This window comes from Benincasa hispida, chromosome 10 (genome assembly GCF_027475165.1).
Source record: "Benincasa hispida cultivar pf3 chromosome 10, pf3_genome.v1.1, whole genome shotgun sequence".
Taxonomy (NCBI): Eukaryota; Viridiplantae; Streptophyta; class Magnoliopsida; order Cucurbitales; family Cucurbitaceae; genus Benincasa; species Benincasa hispida.
The window spans coordinates 17,490,754-17,516,355 of NC_143487.1; the positions used below are offsets into that span (position 1 = coordinate 17,490,754).

General features: G+C 32.4%; 2 protein-coding genes across 2 annotated transcripts; one reads left to right on the forward strand and one right to left on the reverse strand.

Annotated features, from left to right (window-relative positions):
* The first annotated feature begins 12,686 nt into the window (after nucleotides 1–12,686).
* On the forward strand, nucleotides 12,687–15,255 carry LOC120087766 (NAD(P)H-quinone oxidoreductase subunit N, chloroplastic). Its single transcript, XM_039044655.2, has 4 exons — nucleotides 12,687–13,407; nucleotides 13,499–13,615; nucleotides 13,699–13,784; nucleotides 14,981–15,255. The coding sequence occupies exons 1-4, from the start codon at nucleotides 13,009–13,011 to the stop codon at nucleotides 15,024–15,026; spliced, it is 648 nt and encodes a 215-aa protein (XP_038900583.1). The 5' UTR covers nucleotides 12,687–13,008; the 3' UTR covers nucleotides 15,027–15,255.
* A 7,051-nt stretch (nucleotides 15,256–22,306) lies between these two features.
* EMB3143 (YCF54) lies at nucleotides 22,307–24,820 on the reverse strand. Its single transcript, XM_039044477.2, has 3 exons — nucleotides 24,353–24,820; nucleotides 23,857–24,089; nucleotides 22,307–22,660 (listed from the first exon to the last, which is right to left on the reverse strand). Exons 1-3 carry the CDS (start codon nucleotides 24,602–24,604, stop codon nucleotides 22,465–22,467), a joined length of 681 nt encoding a protein of 226 aa, XP_038900405.1. The 5' UTR covers nucleotides 24,605–24,820; the 3' UTR covers nucleotides 22,307–22,464.
* Between the last annotated feature and the right edge of the window lie 782 nt (nucleotides 24,821–25,602).

Sequence of the window (25,602 nt, forward strand, 5' to 3'; positions counted from 1 at the left end):
TAAAGCCAATCTTTTCTATGTCGACATTCTTCAACAGATTTTAGTTCAAAATCCTCATTTTCAGATATAATATCAAGAGCAAATTATACGTAAAAATATTGTCAATAATTGCATTAGTTCGATTCTATCTTTTTTCTGTCATGACATAGTTTATTAAAATTTCATTATTATCTTTACGTATTTCACCTTCTTCACTAGTCATGTCGAGGATTTCTTTATGGGTATTTACATTCTCAACCAAGTTTTTCTCACTATTAATTATTTTTCGTTTTCAAGGATTTTTATCTTTAGAACCCACTGGTCTACCATGCTTCTGACGTATTCCAGACTCATTAGTGACAACTTGTTGTGTTGGGATATCAATTTATTATAGAACATATGCAGCTGGTATATGTGACTTAGTTACTTTCTTTGCATCTATAAATGCATCTAGTAATTGATTTGTTATATTTTGCAAATAAATTATTTTTTGAACTTCAAGTTCACATTGATCTATACGGGATCTAAATGAGACAATAATGATGCATTCCATGTAATTTCTTTTTCCAACTTCTTAATTCCTCCCCTAACATTAGAAATTTTGTCTCATTAAAATGATAATCAACAAATCGTACAGTAAATACATCAACTATCAGGGACTCAATATATTTAATAATTGAAGGAAAATCATATCCAACATATATTCCTAACCTCCTTTGAGAACCCATCTTAGTGCGTTGTAGTTAAGTAATTGGAACATATACTGCACATCAAAAAATTCTCAGAAGGGAAATATTTGGCTCATGACCATAAGCTAATTATAATGGCGAATACTTATGATAAGTTATTGGCCTAATACGTACAAGTGACACTGTATGCAAAATAGCATGTCCCCATACAGATGAAGGAAGCTAGCTCTCATAAGTATCTTGCAATTAATTGAAAATGTTTTATAAATGATTATGCTAAACCATTTTGTGTATGAATATGAGCTATAGGATGTTCAACACTTATCACAATTGACATACAATAATTATTAAAAGTTTGGGATGTAAATTCACTAGCATTATCAAGACAAATGGTCTTGATTGTATAACCAAGAAATTGTGCTATTAACTTAATTATTTGAACAAGTAATCTTGTAAATGTAAGATGTCGACTTGATAATAAACACACATGTGACCATTTACTAGATGCATCTATTAATACCATAAAATATCTAAATGGTCCACTAGGTGGGTTAATGGATCCATATATATTTGAATGAATTCGTTCAAAAAATGCAAGTGATTTAGTCTCCACTTTAGCTGGTGATGGTCTAATTATAAATTTTCCTTGAGAGCAAGCATCACATGATAATTCATTAGATTGAAGAATCTACTGGTTCTTCAATGAGTATCCATTTAAATTCTCAATAATTCTCCTCATCATTATAGATCCTAGATGACCTATTCGGTCATGCCAAATTGTAAATATGTCTGGATTAATGAACTTCAGGTTCATTGTTACATATGTTTCAATTACTCGTAAATGAGTACAATACAATCCAGAAGATAAAGTAGGCAACTCTTCCAATATACGTTTTACATTTGAGATAGTGGATATGATATATAGATATTCCACATTATTCTTACTATCAGTCTCAATATGATAACCATTGTTACGTATATTTTTAAAACTTAGAAGATTTCTCTTTTATTGATTAGAGAACAATGCATTGACAATTGTAAATTTTATTCATCTAGGCAAAATAATATTTTTTTTTTCTAAAACCTTCGATCAAGTTTGCAGACATGATATTGTATTTACTTTTGCTTTCAACATTGTCAATTTGAAAAAGTATTTTTTATTTATAAGTATTGTATATGTAGTTTCACTGTATGCCAGAAATAAATTTTCTTTGCTCGTTTTTGAAACACCCAACATATAAAAATGATCCATGTTTCTTCAGTAAAAGAAAATAATTACAATAAGAAAAACAACATTTAAAATATACAAAAGTTACTAAAAAAACATGAAGATAGATAAAAGAAAACAACAACATTAAGTCTAGATATTCTCAGTCAAAAGAAACACTTGATGTGCCACCAATTGTGCCAATCTTCTCTTCAGGAGATTCAAAGAAGTCCGCCACATCCAAATTTGTCATATGGGATAGGTCAAATATGTCATTATCCAGGTATGCAAAATTTGCTTTCATATTTTTCTCTTTTTCCTCCAGGGAAGTTTGATAGAGGTTAAGTAAGTGTTTTGACGTACGACAGGTACCTAGCCAATGCCCAGTCATTCCACATTGGAAGAATTTATTTTCACACTCTTCGAACTCTTATCTTGTAGAGCTTTTCCTTTGTGGTCATCATTTTGTGTGGTTCTTTTGAAATTTAAATGATTAGAACGACCATCATGAAAATAATAATTCTTTCTCCTCTGCCACGGTCATGACCTCGACCATGATTATTATTAAAATTCACAGCATTCGCTTCAGGGAATGGTGTTGTTCGAGTTAGTCGAGATTCATGATTTTTCATCAATAACTCGTTATTTTGTTCGACCACGAGAATACATGAAATTAATTTAGAATACTGTTTAAAACCTTTCTCTCGATATTGCTATTGCAGGAGCACATTCGAGATATAGAATATAGAAAATATCTTTTCTAACATATCAGCATTAGTAATTTCTTCTTCGCATAACAACAAATTTGAACTGATTTTAAATAATGAGTTGTAATCACTTAGTGATTTGAAATCTTGTAGCCTCAAATACATCTGTTCATAATGAGCATTAGGAATAATAACTGTTTTTTTATGAACATAACTCTATTTTAAATCTTTTCACAAGATACGGGGATCTTTTATTGTAAAATACTCTATTTTCAATCCCGCGTGGAGATGACGATGAAGGAAAATCATAGCTTTTGTTTTGTCTTGACTGGATGTCGTATTTCCTTCTTTAATTGTTTCTTCCAAGTTCATAGCATCCAAGTGAATTTCGGCATCAAGCACCCATGACAAATAATTATTGTAATTAATGTCGAGGGCTGCGAATTCTAATTTTGTAAGGTTTGTCATGGCAACACTATCACAAAATATTATATTTATATTAGAAATTTAATATGTACTAAATATGCAAAATAATATTTAATTTATTAATTTAATGAAGAGGGAAAAACCGACATATCTTTAGGACCTACCTTTAGTGGAGAAAACGACAGGAGCTCATGCTAATAACGCGTTATGAAAATTGAGGAGCACAACGAGAATACGGATATGAAAATTATAATATAATAATATTTTTTATATAATAATAATAAATAAATAAAAACTAAAATTATAAAATAAAATAACTAAAACATAAAATAACCAAAATCATGAAATTGGATAAGAAGGAAACGGGTGGAAATAGAATTCTCACCAATGTAGGTATGTTCTTAAGATTCACCAAATGCCACTATGGCAAAGTGACAAGTAGGATGTGGACTTACATGGACACCAAACATGAATAACTACGTGGCACATGGACAACATGAATGGTAATACATGACCTTTGGGATACTAAACAATTGATATCTATTTTCTATTATAATATTCATAATATAAACCAATTTAATGTTTTTTTTTTCCTTTTCGTGTACTGCTACACCATTACACCTTTTATAATGGAAGTTTTTAAAATTTTGATTAGGTCATATCAACGTGAACTTATAATCTTTCATTCCACACTCTCTCGAGTGAGAATCTACCACGTGTGTACCATAAAGTCATTTTGGTAATTTTTACTGACAATGAAACAACTGGAACTAAAGTTTTCAGAAGCGTAGAAGATTCCATTTCAAATCCAAAATTTGATGTCTTTAATATTTCAACTCCATCTTGATAATTTAACTTCCATCAAAAACCTTTTCACTCTTGGAAAATTTTTCTAGTACAATAAAATAGTATATTTTCCCAGTCATAAATATTTATAGACCTCATATCAATATTAATGTACGTTATTACTACTCTATTTTTAAAAGTTTGTTGAAATAACCTACAATAATAGAGGTTTATCATAATATTGTAAGGGGTTGTTTGGGAAAATGAAATGTAAGCAAGATTATTAGGAATCAGAAGAGTATTGGAATGCATGAAGAATCGAAGACGGAATAGAAATTGGATCTTGAAGTCTGAAAACAATAGGAAAAAGGGTTGGGTTGAAAACTGGGGGAACGGAATGAGTTTAGTATAACAAATAAAGCTCAAAGATGAGTTTTGGATTACAATACTATTACAAACTTGTTCCATTGCGGCCTCAAACAACCCTAAAAGGTATGTTAGACACGTAGGTTTGGAATGGTAAGCCTGATGGTTAGGTTGGGAGGTTTAGATAGCCTCAGTTTAAAAAAATTGTGTTTGGATATAGGTTTGGAAGTCTGAATTTAAGAACACCGTGTTTGCAGTGTTGCTTAGAAAACATGAGAATGAAGTGCAGTTTTATAAATCTTGAATTTGTGAAATGTTTTCTTGTATTTAATTAATTGTTATATTTTATATTAGTTTAAATTTGTCATCTTAATTATTTTAATATAGTTAAGTTTAAAATAAACTAAATAATGATAAATATTTCTCCTTTTTTTAATTTTAAAATAGAGATTTGACTAAAATTATAATTTTTATTTAATTTATTATGTTTAATAATTTGATATTTTGATTTTACTAGGTTTTGAAATAAAAATTTTGTCAATTTAACTAATTTAAATTAGAGTTTATACATATAGTCTAAGTAAGTATACTATTATTTTATATTGCAGTCTAAAGGATTATTATTTTATACAAAAATCGAGTCCAATTTACTTTTTAGCTCTCCTTACTATTCAATTTTTATTAAAAAAAAAAAAGTGTCTATATAATAATAACGATATAATAATAATCATCATAATAATAGAATATGTAAGTGATGTTTCTTATAGTAATCGATTTAAAGAGAGTGTATTTTTAAAAATATTGTTGTAATTAAACTAATGACTTTATTTGGGATGACTTAGAAAAAATGGTTTTTCAAAAATTCATTTTCATTTAAATATTTTTGATAAAAAAAAATCTTAAAATAAATATATATATATGTTTGACAACTCTTCCTCAAAAGTATAAAGGGTGAGCAGTCCATCTTCCATGAAAACCGGTGCAGAAACTGCCGTAATCAGTTTAGAAATTTCAGGATCGCATTCGAAATATTCTTGCTTAAACCAAGCAGTCAGTTGCATGTCGGCACAGTCGATTTTGATTTAAACCTAAATGGCCCTGATTCAAATCCTTAGCGTGTGTTTTGTTTGCATGCGTGTGTGAGAGACCGTCCAAATGTGGACGGCCAGACAACGGACGCATGCGGTAGGCATGCCGGCATGGCATGCGGCCGGACGTGCAGGCGAAGGCATGGTCTGCTCTGTTCACAGTCAGTTAGGTTGTGCAGGCGAAGGTCAAGGTGTGATAGTGGGACCTTTAATATTAATATTGTTGTTTTCAAAACTTATTAGAGAAATATTGTTGTTTTGAAACTTATTTGAAAAATATTGTTGTTTTGGGAGTTCGAGGCTAGAGGTCGAACGTTGAGAACTCGATGAACAAAGAAAAACTTGGAAACAATGCATAGGCCGAAACTTTAACCTTCGACAAGGGAAATCTCGCGAATCTTGCTTAGGTTGTCGAAGGTTGAAGTGTCGACACACATCCACCCTCGAGATTGCAGGTTTATTACTTTTCTTTTTCCCTCATAGAGGAAATAAAGTAATGAGATGGTATACTATATGTATTTGTGTACTCGAGCTGCTTCTAACAACCTATGCATTTTTTATCATTTCGAATTAGACGGAGGCTTGTGGGATTGACGTGAGGGGGTGGGGATGGCTATATTTCTGGGAGTGAACTCCAGACGAATATGAAGCTCATGGATACAAGTTATACCTTGGAATAAAAGACAATTCCGAATTAGCTTTGTTTACGAACAAAATTTTGTATATTAGGTTGTCGAAGGTTACACACATTTCGAAACTTCAAAGCGATTAAGGAGATAAGTGGGCTGAAGCAGATTAAGGAGAGAGTGAGATTCAAAGCGAGATAGTAGGAGAGAGCTAGATGTTGAACGAGATTTTAAGAGAGAGCAAGATTCAAAGCGAGATTTTAGGAGAGAGTGAGATTTAGTTTATATTGACTAATCTGATTAACATTGAACTTGGTAAAATGAAATGGTTGAATAATTGAAAAATGAGATTATTCAGGAATACACATTGAATGCTAAGATTACGCATTGAGTTTCTGGTAGTAGATCCATAATAAAAAAAGGTGTTTGTGATTGTTCCAGAAGAAATGAAAGCTAGTAATCATTAATGGAAAAATAACAACAATAACAGAGAGAGCAAGATCTTAGGAGAAAGCGAGAGTGAGAGAACGAGATCTTAGGAGAGAGCGAGATCTTAGGAGAGAGCGAGAGTGAGAGAGCAAGATCTTAGGAGAGAGCGAGATTCTAGGAGAGAGCGAGAGTCTTCACTTTATTTGAACTTTCCATAGAAATATATATAAAAAAAAAGAGAAAAAAGAGCTAATGGTCATACTATAATTGAATAATCATTAGACTATAATTGAATATATTAGATTATTATACTATAATTGAATAATTATTAGACAACAAATTGAATATATTAGATTATTATACTATAATTGAATAATCATTAGACAACAAATTGAATATATTAGATTATTATACTATAATTGAATAATCATTAGACAACAAATTGAATATATTAGATTATTATACTATAATTGAATAATCATTAGACAATAAATTGAATAAATTGAATATATTAGATTATTATACTATAAATTGAATATATTAGATTATTATAATGTAAAACTTTATTGATTACAAAAAAAAAAAAAATTGAATATACAGTAGATTATTATAAAAAAAATTGAATATACAATAAATTATAATAAAAAAATTGAATATACAATAAAATGAATATATAATAAAAAAAAATTATTTATTATTCAATCCCTAACTATCTGGAGCCCGTCTTAGTAACGAAGGACACTTCCTTCGATTATGTCCTAACTGGTTACAAAATCCACATCGTTGTCGAGTGGCTGATTCTGTCCAATCCATCTCGTTGTGATAACGTGAACTTTTCGGTCTACCAGGTCTTCTCAACAACGATGGATCAGGATGTAAGACGGCATATTAGGGTGCGTGATCCAGTAATCTTCATGCGGTACAGGTTGAAATTGAGGAGAGTAACATTCAGCATACGTTGACAATTTGTAGTAGTCCTCAATAAAATCTTCGTAGTTCATGTTAAAATGTGAGCAAACGGCCATAAAATGCGAGCATGGAATGCCGAATGACTTGTTATGTGAATGCTTGCCACTTGTATGAAACACCTGATATGATGAGAGATCACTAAGTATGAAACACCTGAGAGAAATTGTAACACACGAAGAGGTGTGTTTAATTTCAGATCGACATGCTGGTATAATTGCAGCAGTGAACAACCCAACAAATGGTTGGACGGGACCGAAATGTCACCATCGTTGGTCAAAACATATATGGTAGACGGGATCGACATGTTGGTATAATTGCAGCAGTGCATACTTTGCCTAATTTTTGTACGAATGGTCAAAACATATGGCGGACGATGAGTCCTCTCATATGTTTTCACATTGGTGAGTGGCATCTTCCTGACAGGGTGATGAGACAATTCGGTTTTCAGCAGGATGTCCCATCGCCTTGTAATACTAAACCCGTACTGCATGATATTGACCTAAGGACTGGAGATTGGTCCGAAAAAGTTGCACATTTGGTAGTGCGATGGCACTATCGTGCAAGGTTTATTGCAGTGGGGGTTTCTCTTGAACAGTTTGACACAGATGTCACTCCAGAATATATTCATTGGTATAATAATATCACAAGGCGCTACGTCACTCGTCCGGGAGCAGCTGTGGGTCATCTGGTAAATGAATGAATATTATCTAATTTTTTTAATTTAAATTTATTTTAAATATTGTCTAATTGTTTTATAATTCACAGAGATCGAACAACAGTAGACTCCGTGAGGTTGCGAATGATCCGAACCAGGTTCTTGCTATATGTAGTGACAACCAAAGCTATATGGAGGAAATTCATTATATGTATGATATACCTATCGTTCCTCCACCAGCTCCTAGACGTAGAGGACCTGTTCGGGAAAAGGATGAGTTTGATGAGGTTGCACATAATGTGGAAGAGTTGCCCCTTATGACGCAGACGTAGAGTCAAACTGATTATGTTAATCTGATGATGGTGATACCAGCATTTGGTTCAGGACATTATGACTCAGAGGCTGGTCCTTCATCTTCATACGTGCATAGACATGGTCGGGGTCGTGGAGAGCAAAATGAATATTTATATTATGAAGCGCCTGCAGAGGTACCAGAGCAACATCAAGAAAAACTCGAGCAACCTCAAGTTCGAAGTCGACGACAACAACCAGCTTGGAATCGAGGACGTCCGCCTTGTGGGACACATTGATTTTTGTAATTATTTTTATATATATGAGATATTTAATTTAATTTTTTTTTATTTTTATGAGTTATTATTTTTTTTAATTTATTCTTTTTAGAATTTAAATAAAATAATAAAATATTTTTAGAAATTATTTTTATAAAATGAATTTTTTTTAAAAAAAAAAAAAAAAAAAAGAGAAAGGATTAGAAAGAAGAAGGTGGAATGTGTAATAATTAAAAAAGAAAAAAAAAGGGAAATTTATACGATATTATCGCTCTCTATCAAAATCTCGCTATTTCGCTCTCGCTCTCTCTCATAATCTCGTTTTCGAATTTGATTGGGAAGTTCAATGGCAAAAGAAAGGAGATTCATTAGCTCGTTATTTAGTCAGACTTGTTGTGATGACAGAATCGGTAAAAATTATTCAATAAGCTTTGGAAGGAATTCCAGGGGACCTTAGGAAAATTTAGAAATACGATATTTTGATAGAGGAAGGTCTCCGGAATGATAATTAAACAGATTCAATAATAATGTTAGGAAGGACAAGGTCGAGGATTCAAAGTTCGACGTACAAATGAAAGGAAGGTCGAGGGTTCAAAATTCGACCTATCTACATCGAATTTTGAACCCTCGACTTATTTAAGAAAAACAATAGTTTTACAAATAATTTGAAAACAACAATATTTTCCTAAATAGTTTCTAAGAGGACAATATCCTTTTAATTTTCCCGTGGTAGTGGGTGATGAGTTGGGAGACGTGCCGAGGAAGGAAATTTTCGAAAAAGGAAAATGAAAAGTTGAAATTTGGAGGTTGAAAAAAGTGAAAAATAAAAAGGGAAAAGGCCTAAAAGGGTACAAGTCAAATGGGTTATTTTGGGCATTGAGTTGAGATAGGATGCCTATGTTTGGAGGGCATAGTTGAGTTCATATGTCCGTATATATGATATAATTTTTTAACTTTAAATAATATGTTTTTATGATTACTATTTTTGTTTTGAAACTTTTTTATTCAATAATTATATCATCTTTGTTTGAATAAAATATGTATTGTAATTTTTCTTTTAATTTTTAAAACTTTTCTTTCTTTCTTTTTTGGACAATGAACAACAATTAACTCATTATATTTCTTGTAGAAATATGGTTAAATAAAATGAAAAACTAAAGCGAAATCAAAACTTTTGATTCTAGCTAATTTTTCTCCATAAATTTCATTATCATCTCCTTCTCTTTCTTCTTCTTCCTAATGTTATTCTATATTTTTACTATGTCATTAATTTTTTTTAATTAAATCTCCCCCATCATCATAACGGCCACTGGAATGTCACCACATTTCTTCAACAGTTTCACTTTCATTTCCTCTCAATTTGGAGGATCATTAGAGAATAAATCTCTATTTTTCACTATTTCTTTATAGAAAATGTCCTAGGAAACAAATTTTCATTTTATGATTTTTTTTTATATGTTACATACTTTTCGTCTAAATATTCTTAACACTCATTTGATATGTGAATTCGTTACGTATAAATATTGCACTTAATGTAGACAAAATAATATTTTTTATATAATCAACAATCTTATAACATACTTTAACAGTCATCAGTCTTATGGTAGTCAGAAGTGGTTGTTGAAGTTTATTATTGAAAATGATTTTTGTTGGAGTTTGTAGTCGGAGTTGATTATTGGATCCTAAAGATGGTCACATGAAGATATATTGGAGTTGGTTGTCAAAGTTTGTCATCGGAGGTGGTTTTCGAATCCTGGAGTTGATCAGGCGAAAGTGACTGTCGAAGTTGATCATCAAAGATGATTTTTACTTGAGATTGTAGTCGGAGATGACTGTCAGAGCCCGAAGTTAGTCGCATGAAGGTGGTATTAGAGTTGGTTATTGGAGTTTGTTATCGAAGGTGGTTATCGATGCCTTGAGTTGTTTGTTGGAGTTGCTCGCTCAAAGGTGATCATCGAAGGTGATTTTCATTAGAGTTTGTAGTCGGAGGTGGTTTTTGGAGTCTACGAAGGTGGTTCTCGGAGTTGGTAGCGTAAAGGTGATCATCAGAAGTGGTTGTCAGAGGTCAGAATTGGTTGTCGGAGTTGGTCACGTGAAGGTTGTTGGAACTCGGAGTTGGTCAACTGAGCTGTCATCAAAGGTGGTTGTTGGAGTCCGAATTTTGTTGTCAAAATTTTCATCGGAGGTGGTCGTCAAAGCTTGGAGTTGGTAGTTGGAGCCCGGAGCCGGAGTTGTCATCGGAGGTGGTCAGAGCCCGAAGTTAGTTCTCAGGATGTGATGGTGGTCGATGGGTAGAGCCATTGAAAATATGGGAAGAAGGGAGAGTTAGGGTGAGTTGGCAAAATATACCGACTTAACTCCATCAACATTTAAAGTTAGTGGACCAAACAATATACCAACTCAATTCAACTCATGTTGGTGAGCCAAACATACCAAAAAGGGTTTACTTCGGTCTAATATTAATTTAATAAAAAAAATTGAGTTATTCTAATTTTATCATATTATTTATAATAAAAGTATATTAATAAATGTTATAATATTTATAATTCGATTGAAATCGGGCCATTCGGGCTAAATGTTGGTCGGGGTTGTTTGGTTTTTAACTATATTTTGAGAAAATTGGTTTTTTTAAAAAAAAAATGGCCTCCAACCCTTGGTTCGGCTGGTTTCGATTGTTTGGCGCGCTTTTTTTACCATCCCTACTCACCCTTATTTTTATATACAAGTTTGTTTGGTTTGTTATATATTAATGACCTGTTTTGGAACTCGTGATTTTGAGGGATGTCAGTTCATAATGAATTTCAAAGGAATTCCACTGTTTAGTATTCCAGGAAATAGAATGATTTTGAAATCTAAAGTGGTTTCAAATCTTGTTTCTTTTTTTTTTAAAAAAAAAAAAAAAAAAAAAAAAAAAAAAAAAAACTTCCCTTACTAAAATGCTCAGATTTTGGAGGAATTTCATAGGATTTGAAAGTAAATTATTTATGCCCCAATTGGTAACCATTTCGATTTATGTTTTTGTTTTTGAAAATTAAGCCTATGTTATCCACATTTTTTACAATAATTTGCATATTTCACAAGTACAATGGTTGAATTTTTAGCCAAATTCCAAAAATAAAAACAAATCTATTTTTTTAGGCCCCATTTGGTAACGATTTTATTTTTTGTTTTTGTTTTTGAAAATTAAACCTAATTACCTCCACTCTCAAATTTCTGACCAATGACTTAAAAAACTAAGCCAAATTTTGAGAACTAAAAAAATCCTTTTAAAAAATTGTCTTTGTTGTAGGAATTTAGCTAAGAATTCAACCATTGTACGTCAGAAAGATGCAAATCACTTTAGAAATGTGAATAGAATAGGTTTAATTTAAAAAACAAAAAACAAATAATCAAATAATTACCAAATGGGACCTTAGTTCTAAAAGATTGGCTTGGTTTTTTAAACAATTGTTGAAAAGTAGATAATAAAGGAAGAAATTTGGAGCGTGTCCATAGGCTTAATTTTCAAAAACAAAAACAAAAAAACAAAATGGTTACCAAACGGGGCCTAAAAAAAAGTAGAGTTGTTTATATTTTGAAATTTGACTAAAAATTCAAGTGAAAGATGCAAATCATTATAAAAAAATGCGGATAATATAGGCTTAATTTTAGAAAACAAAAACCTAAAGCGAAATGGTTACCAAATGAGGCATAAATAATTTACTTTCAAATTCTATGAAATCCCCTCCAAAATTTGAGCATTTTAGTAGGAAAGTTTTTTTTCCCCTTCAATTAACACATCATATTTAAAGGTCTATATTAATAAATTTTTAACTTTCTTTTCCTTTCTTATTACCATCTAAACACAAAGTTTTAATTACACTCATTTCAAATTTTTCTCGTTCCAACAAAATAATTAATTTATAATAATTTCTCACATTTTAAATCACAAGATTTAAAATAATTTTTGAAACTTTCTTCAATCCAAATGGAGGGTAAAAGTGTTTTCATTCAAAGTTGGTCGGTGGTGGCTGAAGTTTGACTAAAGTCGGTGGCCGGAAGTTCATTGACAAGTTTGTCGGATATGGAGACCGGAGGTTCATTGGAAGTGACGGTCAGAATTGGCCGATGGCAGCCACGGAAGGTGGTGTCCAAAGGTTGGTCAACAAACTTCCTAAATTAAATTAGAAGGAAAAAAAAAAAAAAGTAACAATGGACAATGGATTTGGATTTATATTCAAGCTCGTGTGACTTCTGGTTGGGCATAATGCCTAACCCAAAACAAACACCCCCTAAAATTTTCCCCATCTTGCTATCACTGTCAGCTCTCAAGCTCTACGTTAAAAGAAAGAAGAGCGAACCCAAATAGATGAGTTTTATCTCCATTTTCATCCACACAAACTTCAACAATGGCATCTGCATAACTTCCACCTCGTCTCAACTTCCATCAAATTCCTCAGCCATGGCTTTCTTTCTTTCTCCTATCCTCATTCTTCCATCCACATTCGAATTCTCTTTCAGAAACCCCCACGAATGGCCCCTGTAGCCTCCATGTTGAACGGAGCAGCTCTAGCGCCACCGCTCCGTCTTCAGCCAAGGCTGCAACATCCACGCACCTTGCCGTTCACGGTGCCGATGAGCGTGCGAAGGTCGAGTTTCGCTGCCCGCAATGGCAGAGCCGCGACGGTGAGATGCGAGGGAATCGGAATTGGCGACTTCATCGGCGGAGATTTGCTTAAATTCGACCTAGGGCAATGGCTATCGGACGTCGAGGAACACAAAGCCCTAGCTATTTACTCGCCGCACGAAGGCGGCTATGAAGGCCGATACCTAAATCGCCTCCGTTACCAGGGCTACTACTTCCTCGATCTATCCGCTCGCGGCCTTGGAGATCCTGAAACCACTCTCACCAAGATTCACCCTGTTTGCCCTGTCCGTTGAATCGAATCCTTACGGCTAATTCACCTTCGTTATTTTTTTCTAGGGTTTCTTCGATTGTTCTTACTTTGGCTTCGAATTGCAGGCTCATTTGGGGAAACAGCCGATCGCACGGTGGTATTTCCCGCCGGAAGTTGATTACAGGCTCGCGGCTCTGCCTCCGAACGCGAAGGGACTCGTCGTGTGGATAATCGAGGCCAAGGTGAGATTCTTTGAACTGCCATTAACGACTCAGAATCAGCCACTTAGAGAAGAATGGATTACCGAATTGGAAACATTGTTCAGGTTCTGTCCAAGGCGGAGTTGCAGTTCCTTGCTTTGCTGCCGACTCTCCGGCCCAATGTCCGAGTCATCGCCGAGTGTGGGAATTGGTAAGTTTCTTCGCCGCTTTCACGGTCCAAATCGGAATAGATAGTTTTTATAATGGGTTGTTTTTAAATATAAAAAAATATCCAAAATATTTATAAAATATGGAAAAATTTTACAACTATCTCTTTTATTATAAAGTTAGTTTAAATTAGAAAATTACTTTTTTTATATAATTTATTTTGAGATTTTTGAAAATAGAAAAATAATTAAAACTATCTAGGCAAAATATTAAAATCCAATCTTCAAATAGGTCTAGAGATCGATAGAGTCTATGAGTGTTGTATGATAGAATCTATCAATGATACTATGTGATAAAATATTTTATGATTGTCTATTTTCTTTTGCTATTTCTATAAATAGTTTAACTTTTTTTTATCTGTGATTTTTTCTTTCTTTTTTTTCGCAGAAATGAGACTTCAAAAATACGTTTAACAATGAATATTATTTTGACCAATTCTAAATGTTTCAAAACTTTGATTTAAAAATCAATTTTGAACGGAAATTGAGAGACTTTCAGTCACCAACTTTAAGATTTCAATTTTTGACGAATATTTCAAAACAGAACAAGTGTATTTTAGAAAAAGAAATGGAGAAGTTCATTATATGTTTTGAAATTTTGCCTTCTTTTTTGTTTTAATTCGAGGAATGATGTGTGAGATAAACGTGAAGAAGATTTCAACCGGAACGGCGAAGAGAATATAGATTAACAGCAATTAACATAGTTTGAAGTTAAAATTCTCATTGAAATTCATTTGAATCCAAAGTATAAGTTATCACGAGAGTCTGTGCATTTTATAAAGATTATAAGTTCGTCTCATCCAATTAGGAATCCTCACCATATTATTTTAAGTTGATTTTTCATTTAAGTTCTTAGATTTCATGGGTTCGAAAATTATATTAGATTAACATATAATTTTTTTTAAATATCTGTGAGTGTCTTGGCCGGTTTACGTACACCTCGACTAAATCTCATGGAACAACCCGCTTGATCTTACAACATTTGGGTGTCAAGAAAATTTATTGAAAATTAATTTTTAATAGGTGGTTATCATGGATTGAACTCTTGATCTCTTAATCATTTACGATTTCACTTTAAACTAATTGATAATGAGATAGTAATTCGTGTATCTTATAGAGAATATATTGAATTTTTTAACGTGGGAATCTCAATATGGGAAGATTGACTTTGTTTTGGTAGGAGGAAGTTCATGTGGAAGCCGCTCAAGGAGATTGCAGGAGCTTGAAGACGCTTCTGAATGACCAATTCCTCCATAAACCTGAAGAATATAGACTTTTTTTCTCTCTCTCAAGCAATTAACTCAAATTTGGTTAAATAGTTCAGACCGTAGATTCCACCACTCCAAATTGAAAAGAAAGAAGATTATGAAGTTTTATTATCTAGTGTGATATTATTTAGTGTAAATTGCAAATAATATTATTATACTTTCATGCAATTATTACCTCAAAGAATGACATCCTCGGTGTCAACTGATAATCCACATAGAACATGTAACATTTGACAGACATAGATTCAAATCTTTCACCTTGACATATGGTTGGACTTAAAAATAAATAAATACTCTAAAAAAAAAAAAGATTTAGGGGCAAAATATATCATTTATTTGTGAATAATTTTTGATATTATAAAAAAGTAATTGATCTAAGTTAAATTATAAAATTAGTCTTTAAACTTATAAAAGTGTCTAATAGGTTGTTAACTTGAAAATAGTTTATTAAGTCCTTGAACTTTTAGTTTTGCGTCCAATAACTGTTATGTTGAAAAAATTAAAAATTAAATGATGTACTAGATTAAAAATAAATAAATAATTTTATGACTAGTGAAAACGTAAATTTTATTTTTGTGTTTAATAGGTTTGTGAATTATTAAAAATATCTAATAGGTCAATGACCAAATAAATAGAAAATTTAAATTTCAAAAATTTATTAAACACGCTAAAGAATCTAGTATTTGCACCCCGTTTAGTAACTTTTTTTTTTTAATTTTTTAAATTGTGCTTGTTTCTTACAACTTATTTCACGATTTTCATATTCCCTAACACTTTATTATAAGTTAAATTCCAAAATAATAATAATAATAATAATAATAGGATATTTGTAATACATAGTAGAATAAGAGAAAAAATATAAAAATATATTACATCTTTAAATTATTTGCAAATATGGATGAGTTGACTAGTCAATCTTTGATTTTTTTTAAAAAAAATTTTTCAATTTCGCCCTCCTTTGTCTTATCTTGTTGTACACTTTTTTTTAGTCTTTTTATTTTTTTTCTCTTCTTCGATTTTTGTTTCTTCCCTCCATTTTTTCATTTTTTCATTTTCTTTTTTTTCTCAGTTTTTGCTTCTTCCCTTTTTTTATTTTATCCTTTCATTTATTCGATTTTTGCTTCTTTCTTTCATTTGTCCAATTTTTGTTTTCTTTGTTTCACAATCTTTCATGCCAAATCTACTCAAGATCTTTTCAATGTAGTTCTTTTGTGACAATCTCAAAATACCTTGAGAACGATCTCGCAGTATTTCAATTCCTAATACAAAAGAAGCATCACCAAGATCCTTCATCTCAAAATTTCTTTTGAGAAATGTCTTAGTATCATGCAATAAACCTACATCATTACTATCTATGAGTATGTCATCGACATATAACACCAGAATGATTGATTTACTCCCACTGAACTTGTGATATACACAATCTTCCACAATGTTCACCTCAAAACCAAATGAGGTTATCACTTCATGGAATTTGTGATACCATTGACGAGAGGCTTGCTTGAGACCGTAGATGGATTTCTTTAATTTGCACACTATAGACTTTGAATTACCAGACACAAAGTTTTATGGTTGCACCATATAAATCGTCTCATCAATGTTCCCATTGAGAAACACAGATTTTACATCCATCTGGTGTAGCTCTAAATCAAAGTGAGCTACCAGTGCCATGATTACCCTAAAAGAGTATTTCGAAGAAACCGGAGAGAGTTTCTTTGTAATCAATGTCTTCCTTTTGAGTAAAACCTTTTGCAACAAGACGAGCCTTATATCTTTCGATATTGCCATGTGAATCCCTTTTGGTTTTAAATATCCATTTACAACCTATGGGTTTCACTCCTGATGGCATTTCGACAAGTTCCCAAACGTCATTGTCTTTCATGGATTTTATTTCCTCTTCCATAGCACTTATCCACTTTCGAGAGTTAGAACTTTGTAAAGCTTGTTGGAAGTTGATTGGATCATCTTCCAATACGCCTACATCATCCTGATGTTCTTGAAGAAACACAATATAATCATCTGGAATTGCACTTCTTCTCTCTCTAGTAGATCTTCTTAATGGCACTTCTTAAGGTTGTTAAGTTTGAACTTCAGATTCAACAACGGGGACTTCAATGTTGTCTTGTTCTATAATTGGTTCAATAATGAAGTCAGGAATTAAAGCCTGAACATCATTTATAATCAAATGAGGAAAAGAAACAATTTTCTCTTCAAAGACAACTTTCCTTATGTTATCTCCCCCCCCCCCCCCCCCCCCCCCCCTCCTCCTAAAACTCAACATCCTTAAGGAATCTAGCATTTCCTGTCTCAAACAATGATCTAGAAGTGGGATCATAAAACTTGAAATCCCGAGAGTGCTCAGAATACCTAACAAAATTGCAGCTAATAGTTCTTGAGTTCAATTTTCTTTCATTAGGCCTACAAGGCCTAGCCTCAGCTGGACAACCTCAGATGTGAAGATGCCTAATACTAGGCTTCTTTCCTGTCCACAACTCATAAGGGGTTTTAACTACTGCTTTACTAGGTACCCTATTAAGGATATATGTTGCAGTCTTTAGTACCTCACCCCAAAGGGATTCTGGTAGAAAAGAATGACTAATCATATTTCTTACCATACCCTTAAGTGTTATATTTCGCCTCTCCGCTACACCATTCATGCTGGGTTTGCCCGGCATACTGTATTGCGGGATGATTCCACATTCCTTTAGGTATTTGGCAAAGGGTCCTGGACGTTGTTCACCTGATTCATCATATCTACCGTAATATTCACCATCACGATCAGATTTGACAGCCTTAATTTTCTTTCCAAGTTAAAGTTCGACTTCAACTTTGAAAGACTTGAAAACGTCCAAGGATTGAGACTTCTCATGAATTAAATATAGGTACCCATATCTTGAATAGTCGTCTATGAACGTAATAAAATATTGTTGTCCATTCCAAGAGGCCGTAGGGAATGGACCACAAATGTCTGTATGTATTAGTTCTGAGACGTCTAAGCATCTGTTGGCACCTAATTTTCTTATGTTTGTCTGTTTTCCCTTAATACATTCTGAGTATTATAGCCTATCTTAAACTGAGTGAATTGTGCAGGAACTTTAAAACCAAAAGTTAAAGTTCCTCAACTTATCCTTCTGAGTATTATAGCCTTGTGAGATAAGCTCATTAATCCTCCATTTATCCTTCTGAGTATTATAGCCTATCTTAAACTGAGTGAATTGTGCAGGAAGAGAGATAAGTACCAGATACACGAGTAAATTTTCATTTATCTCGATATCAAGTGCCTTTAATTTACCTGCGAGATTGGACATTTCCATAATGTACTCCCTTATGTTTCCATTGCCCTTATACCTCATAGAAGTTAAAGAAGTCAAAAGACTACTTGCTTCCTCTTTCTCATTTTTAGCAAAATATTTCTCAATTTGAGCAAGGAACTTATTGGCATTTTCACTTTCCGTGATAGAACCCCGAAAAGACTCCGGAATGGAGTGCCTAATGATCATCAGACATATGCGATTTGACCGTTCTCACTTCTCTATATTAGCCGTATTTGGTTGTTCCTCAGTAGAAGTAGGTTTATCGGTCCTTAATGCAAGGTCCAAATCCATACACCCAAGAAGTATCTCTAGGCTTTCTTTCCAAATCTTGAAGTTTGATCCATTCAACTTAGGGATTGAACTTAGATTTCCATATATTTGAGTAAGACCAACTCAAACAATAAACAACAAAATATATGCTCACAATTAAAACATAACAAAATAATTTCACATATGTGGTGGGGCCCTTTAACAAGATATCTAACACAACATTGATGTCGAGCCTTTGGGCAAAAGCACCAACTGTAAATGGTACTCTCAACGTAGTAATCAAAGTACTAACAATTAACTCTGTCAAAAAATAGCCTTTCTTTGGACCGACTATTTTTCACATGAGCAATCCTTATAATTTCCACATACTCATTACCACATGCATATCCACAATTTGGCCAAATTATTATCTTCCTTTGGGCCGATAATTATCCGCATAAATTCATGAATATGCACATCTTATATTTTAGAATTAAATTAATCTAGATAACATAGGCTACTTTAGTAACATATTATTTTGATCAACTCAATCTAAAATATAAGACACAATAATATAATAATATTATTGTACAAAAATAAAAGAGGAAGAACACCAAATAGTCTTTACCAATATTCACTTAATAATTGCATACACATAATACAATTAAAGCAACAAAACATGTGAATATTGCTAAATGTCATCAATCAAATTTGAATTTAAATTCACCAAAATATCAATCAAATTTAAATTTAAATTTACCACATTATCAATCAAATTTAAATTCAATACCACAACATCAAATTTAAACCAGATTAATCAAATTTAAACCTAAATTCATAGGCTTATTCATTTAAAAACTCATATTTAAAAAAAACACTTAAATTATCAATCACATTTAATTCTACCAAATTGATTTTCTGGCAGAGGAGATTACAATTTAAGATAAATTTTAAGTGGCTAAGATTGATCTTGTTGATGAAGATCGCCAACACCAACTTTCCATTTTATTGATAGAATCCCACGAAATCAAAAAGAGATCGCTGACAAAACTTCAAATGGACAAATACCAACTCCTTTACATCAGCGACCCAACTCCCTCACGCCGGCAAGACCTATATTTGAAACTTACGACAAGAAAACGAACAAAATCTCGCTGTTAATTGCTTTTGCCAGTTACCGGCGTGAAGTGTGTTTCAGTTTTTTTTTTTTTTAATCTTTAAAAAAAACTTTACTGAATTCAAGGATTTAATCTCATGCCCAATGGAAAACAAAACGAAACCAACAATTCAACATAGAAATTCATGCTCTGAAACCACTTCTTAGCAAAAATTCTTAATATCTATATTGAATAGATAAACCCTAGGATCATTCAAGTCAAATTGTCAAGAATAACATACTGAATTCCATTAGAAAAATTGATGATAGTTTCAAGATGATGATGGATGACTATGTTCTTCCTCAACCAAAACTCCGGATGCCCTTAGTGGGATCTTTGTCTAGATGGGATTCAAGAAAGACTATATACTAGTTCAATTAGGATTCCCATTAAACCCTAATTAACTAGGAATAGTAGGGCCCAATCTAATAAAATAACCCAATGTGATAAGGATTGCTTCTTCTCTTTCTCTTATTTTAAAAATTTTTCTTTCCTTTATTTGAATTTTTTCTTCTTCTTTTTTTTTTCCACAAGAATTATGAGGCTGAGTTCAGTGATAACCACTAATATTTTCTATCATCGATAGCTTAATATTTGATTATATTTTCATAGTTAATAGTCACTTATAAAAATCTATCATTGATAGCCAACTTAGTGAATTTAATTAATAAAGTTGAATCTCGAACTAAAATGTAAGTGGAATGCCTAGAAGTTATCACAGATACCATGTTTATAAGTGATAGAAGTTATCATCGAAAAGAAAAGGGACTTATAAATGTTTGGGAAGGACAAGAAAGGGGCAAAAAGGCGTTCAGTGGCTATGATAGAAGCTACTACTGATAGCATATTACCAGTGATAGAAACTAATACTAATAGCACGTTATTGATAATAGAAGCTACCACTGATAGCACGTTATCGGTGATAGAGAACTATCACTGATAGCACGTTATCGGTGATAGAGAACTATCATTGATAGCATGATATCAGTGAGATCATTGATAACATCTTATCAGTGAAAGAAGCTATCACTGATAATCACAATATGAGTGATGTTAGTGATATCGGTGATAAACTTAAGTGATATCTATATATCGAGTTTCTTTCAAAGGTGATAACCAGTTATAGAAGTTTATCATTGATAGTCTTAAGTGTTAATATTTCGAGGTTGATTCTAACTGGCGAAAGTCTATAAGTGATAACGACTGTTAACTGCTATCAGTGATAACCATGATAAAAGATTATTAGTGATAACTACTATGGTAATCAAAGTTGTTGGTCTTCTTTCAAAGTTGATCACTATTTATAAATCTATCATTGATAGCCATTGATAGCCTTAAGTAATAATATTTCAACATTGATTCCAATTGATGAAAGTGAATCAATGATAGCTACTGATAATTGATAGCAAATTAAAAGCTAATATTTCAAGATTGTATTAATTTTTCTCAAATTGAAAGCTATCGTCGATAGCAACTATCATTGATAGTAATTGATAGAAGCTATTAGCGATAGCAGTTATCAGTGGTTATCACTGATAGCTGCTATCAGTGATAGCCTTTAATTTGAGAAAACCGGGAAGAAGCGAACAAAATGGTTACTAGACATGGGTTTTTTAGTCTTTTACCATTTTTTTTACCTATATATGCAATTATTTTATCCTTGTACTACATATTATATTATTTTGGGCTTGAATTCTATTTATGCAATTAACCCTTTAAACATGAACTTTTGTAAGTATATCATTTTACACCATTCTTCTACTTTGTTTCAAAATATCATGTGATACTTATAATTGTTTCAATTAAACTCTCGAACTTTCATAAATGAATTAATTTAGACTCATTATTAAAATTATATATGAAAATTATTAATGCATTAATTCTTACATGTGTAGACTCCTTCAAATGTAAGAAAAATTGATGTATCAATGATTTTTAAAGAAAATATTAACCGAGTCCAAACTAGTTCGTCTATAAAAGGCTAGAAGTTTAATTGATAAAATTAGGAGTCCCAAAGAATGCTTATTCAAACACAATGTTAGTGATGGTATAAATTGATAAACTTACATGAGTTCACATTTGAATTGCAACAATTATTAGCTCAATATTTTAATGGTTAAAAAACATTTTTCATCCCTAGATTTTCATGAAAGTAACAAGTTAATCTCTATTGGAAATTTTTTTATTAAAATAAAGTGTCAATTTTTATTATTTAATGACGTCGTCATTATATTATAAATAAGTTTTATTCCCTTTATTAATCTACACATATAAGAAATTTTATTAAATCATAGGAACAAAATCATTATAAATTAAAGTTTAATAACTAGATTGTTACTTTCCGTTCGTAAATCAAAAGTATCTATTATTACAATCTCAAAGTTTAGCAGTAAAAATTAATATTTCTATTAAAAAAACAAACAAACAAAAGGTCAGAAATGGATCCTGGGCATGCAACTCAAATGAAAAACAGGCACACAAACAAAATTATCCTTAAGAGTGGCTAAGATTTACAGCCTTTTCGAAATAAGATTTACTTTTACCATACTAAATTACTCCAAAAAAACTGCCTTTCGACTACAAATGTTTTACGAAATCCTCACGCCATCAAAATTCATACTTGATTAGAGAGGGTAAAAAAGGCTAGTAAATAAACAAATTAAAGCTACATACAGCTTATACTTTTGCTTCTGCTTTTGTTACGGGTGGCAAGAAAGCCTCCCACCATCCATATTCATACTTGGAATAGGGAGCCACCCATTTTTCAGGCTTCTCAAACTCGAGGTTCGTCGGGGTAGAAGCCAATGCTTCTTCTAAGCTGTTGGCTTCATAGCTTTCGGCTAAAACTCGGTCCAGTCTCAGCTTCATGAACCTGCACATATCAACAAGAAAAAGGGACCAAAATAGACTGTCAAGCAAAGACTTTGTTACAGGAGATGCAAGAATGTTTGAGTTTTTAGGTCATTTTACAGTGTTTGTAAACATTTCTCTCCTATGGTATAATATAGGTTAAAATAATAATATCATTTTGGTCCATTTACTTGTCGGGTTCCATTATTTGGAACGAATTTAAAGATTTGAAAGTACATAGACTAAATTTGAGCATTTTTTTTTTACTAAAATTGAACAAAACTTAAACTACAAGAACCAAATTAGTATTCAAAACCTATGAAATATTAGGTCAACATGAGGCATTTTACATGAAGTAATCAACAGAAGAGTTTGAGTTATCAGTTTTTGTAGCAAAACAGCTTCACACATAACAAGATCAGTTTGCATTACAGAATCTAAAGAAAAGTAAATGTTATTCGGTCAGCATGTGCAAATGACAAACCACTGGAAAATTAAGACGCAATGCAGCTTGTGATTGTATTCAAGCATCTAAGAGTCAAGAAAACTTGTTAGCTAGCCAGTTGTTTGCAAGATCATTTTTTTCTCTAGTTTTCCATATCCCTTTTCCTGTTGTAAATCTAAACACAACATATGATTGTCTCCATCTCTTAAATAAAAACTATGAGTATATATATCAGTGAAAAGCATACGAATATCCGTCGTAAGGCCTCGGATGATTAGTTTTTTCATGATAAAATTTCCAAGAGTCAATGACCTGCAAGAACTAAATATACTAATGCAAATGGGAATTGACCATAATACCAGTCATTAGACATTAGGGTTATGCCCACAATAGTAAGATTGTAAGATCTGAATCCTCACCCTTTATTTAATGGGCTAAAGTATAAAAAAATATCTCTGCACCATTATACCATTTCATGTCTCAATTTTTCTCCAAAATTCTAAAGAAGGATTTCTCCTCCAAAGGTAGTTTGAAACTTGCATCCAAGATTCTAAAGGATTTCTATTCTAGATTAGTATTCAAACATTTATGCAAGGCCAAGGGTAGTATTGCAACTTTTTGAAGTATAGGGGTATATTTGAAACAAAGAATAAAGTTTGTTAAGAGGTCTATATATATATATATATATATATATATATATATAATTTAGCCTATTTAATAATGTAATGTTGTAAATAGAAACCAAGAATGCGAAATGAAAGGAGGCAGCTTACGTAATCCAGGTACTATTCGTTGAAACAAGAGCAACGGCAGGTCTCTGCAATCTCTTTGTGATATTAGGAAACTTGTCCAAGAATTTAGGTTCAATGACCAGCCAAAAATCCTGCTCCTTGTTACGCTCGCCATAGTTCCGAAGCCGCTCGAAGAGAAGTTCTTTGAAATGCTCCTCTTCATCAAGCATAAACTTCGCATTTGCAACTACAAAATAATACTTGTTCGATTCTTGCTGCGTTGGAAACAACATAAAAACCAGTGAACTTCGCTAGAGCGATTTAGGGCAAACGCAAAACGCACAAACAGCAAGACAAGTTAAGATCGAAACCGCGGTTAAATTTAAACGAATCGACTTCGAAAATGCATACAACAACCCTAATTTCCATGGATATCAACAATTAATTTAAACTTAGATATGAACAATAACGTACATCGTCGGAGTTCAGAAATTGAAGAGAAGCGAAATGCGGAAGAAGCTCAGAAGCTAAAGAATACCTTGTCGGCCGAATCGGAGTTAACGGCGGCGATTTCTGTGTTGAAAGGCGAAGAGAGAGAAGAACCTGGTGGAGACAAGAAGCAGGAGCTGGAAATAGAAGAAGAAGGCAATCCCAAAGGCAATGAAATCGTTCGGCAGTGGCTGTGGTAACCAATTCTGGAGCTCGCAAGAGATTTCACGGCAGTACAATGCGTTGGAGTAGCCATAGCGGCTGAAGATGAGCCCATAACAAGATTTACAGTGCCTAACATTTGGCCTAACTGCTTCTTCTTCTTCTTCCTCTTGTTATTGGAGAAATTTGAGCAATTTGAGCAGAGCAATTTGAGCAGAGCAAAAATGGATGAAATGGCTAACTAAATTAATCAGCAAAATCTACAAACAGAGTCACGGAACCTTATCTAGTTATCTATTACAATGTCAAATTACCATCTTGTCCACTCTACTTTACGCCAATTGGATGAAGAATTGCAATTCACTTGAGTTTTAGATTCAATTATTTTGAAAAGTTTGATTTTTACTTTAAAAATTATTTTAAAAATACATTTTAATTTTATTTTTGTAAATTTAAATATCGTTTCGTATACTTTAAAGTCCTGCGTTTTTAGTCATTTATATTTTTAATTGTCCAATTCTAATTTATATCTTTTAACAAATTTTGAATTTAGTCCTATAAAAACCTACTCAAATACTTTTCGGCTAGTTTAGTTTACATAATAAACTTTATATCTTGTAACGGTCAAATCGTATGTGTTATAAATACCACTAATCAGAACAAAACAATATAGAGTTCATCGTACTTTCTATTTTTCTATAAACTACAACTACTATGAGTAATCTTCAAGTGAGGAAGAAAAGGAATCTTTCTATGGACGTAGGCTTATTGGCCGCACCACATAATTTTGTGTGTTCCTTCTTCTTCTCTTTATCTTCTTCTTCATTCTTCATCTATTTCTCTACAAATCAATGAAAATACGATTTTATAATCAAATCACAACGTTTTCAAAGTATCGAGTTGCAAAGAGGAGCATAAGATTATAGCTACTCAGCTCATAGACAAGCATTGTGATAGCCTCGCACTAAGCAAAGAGGATTGACTCACTATACTCGCGCAACGCACACCTCTCGGTGGTTTGCTACATGCGTCATATCTCTATGCCGCATGATTAAGTATGCAATAACTCCTGCAATCTACATTTAACTCTTGTGATGAAAGTAAAAGATGATAAAGAAGAAGATGTTGATGAAAATG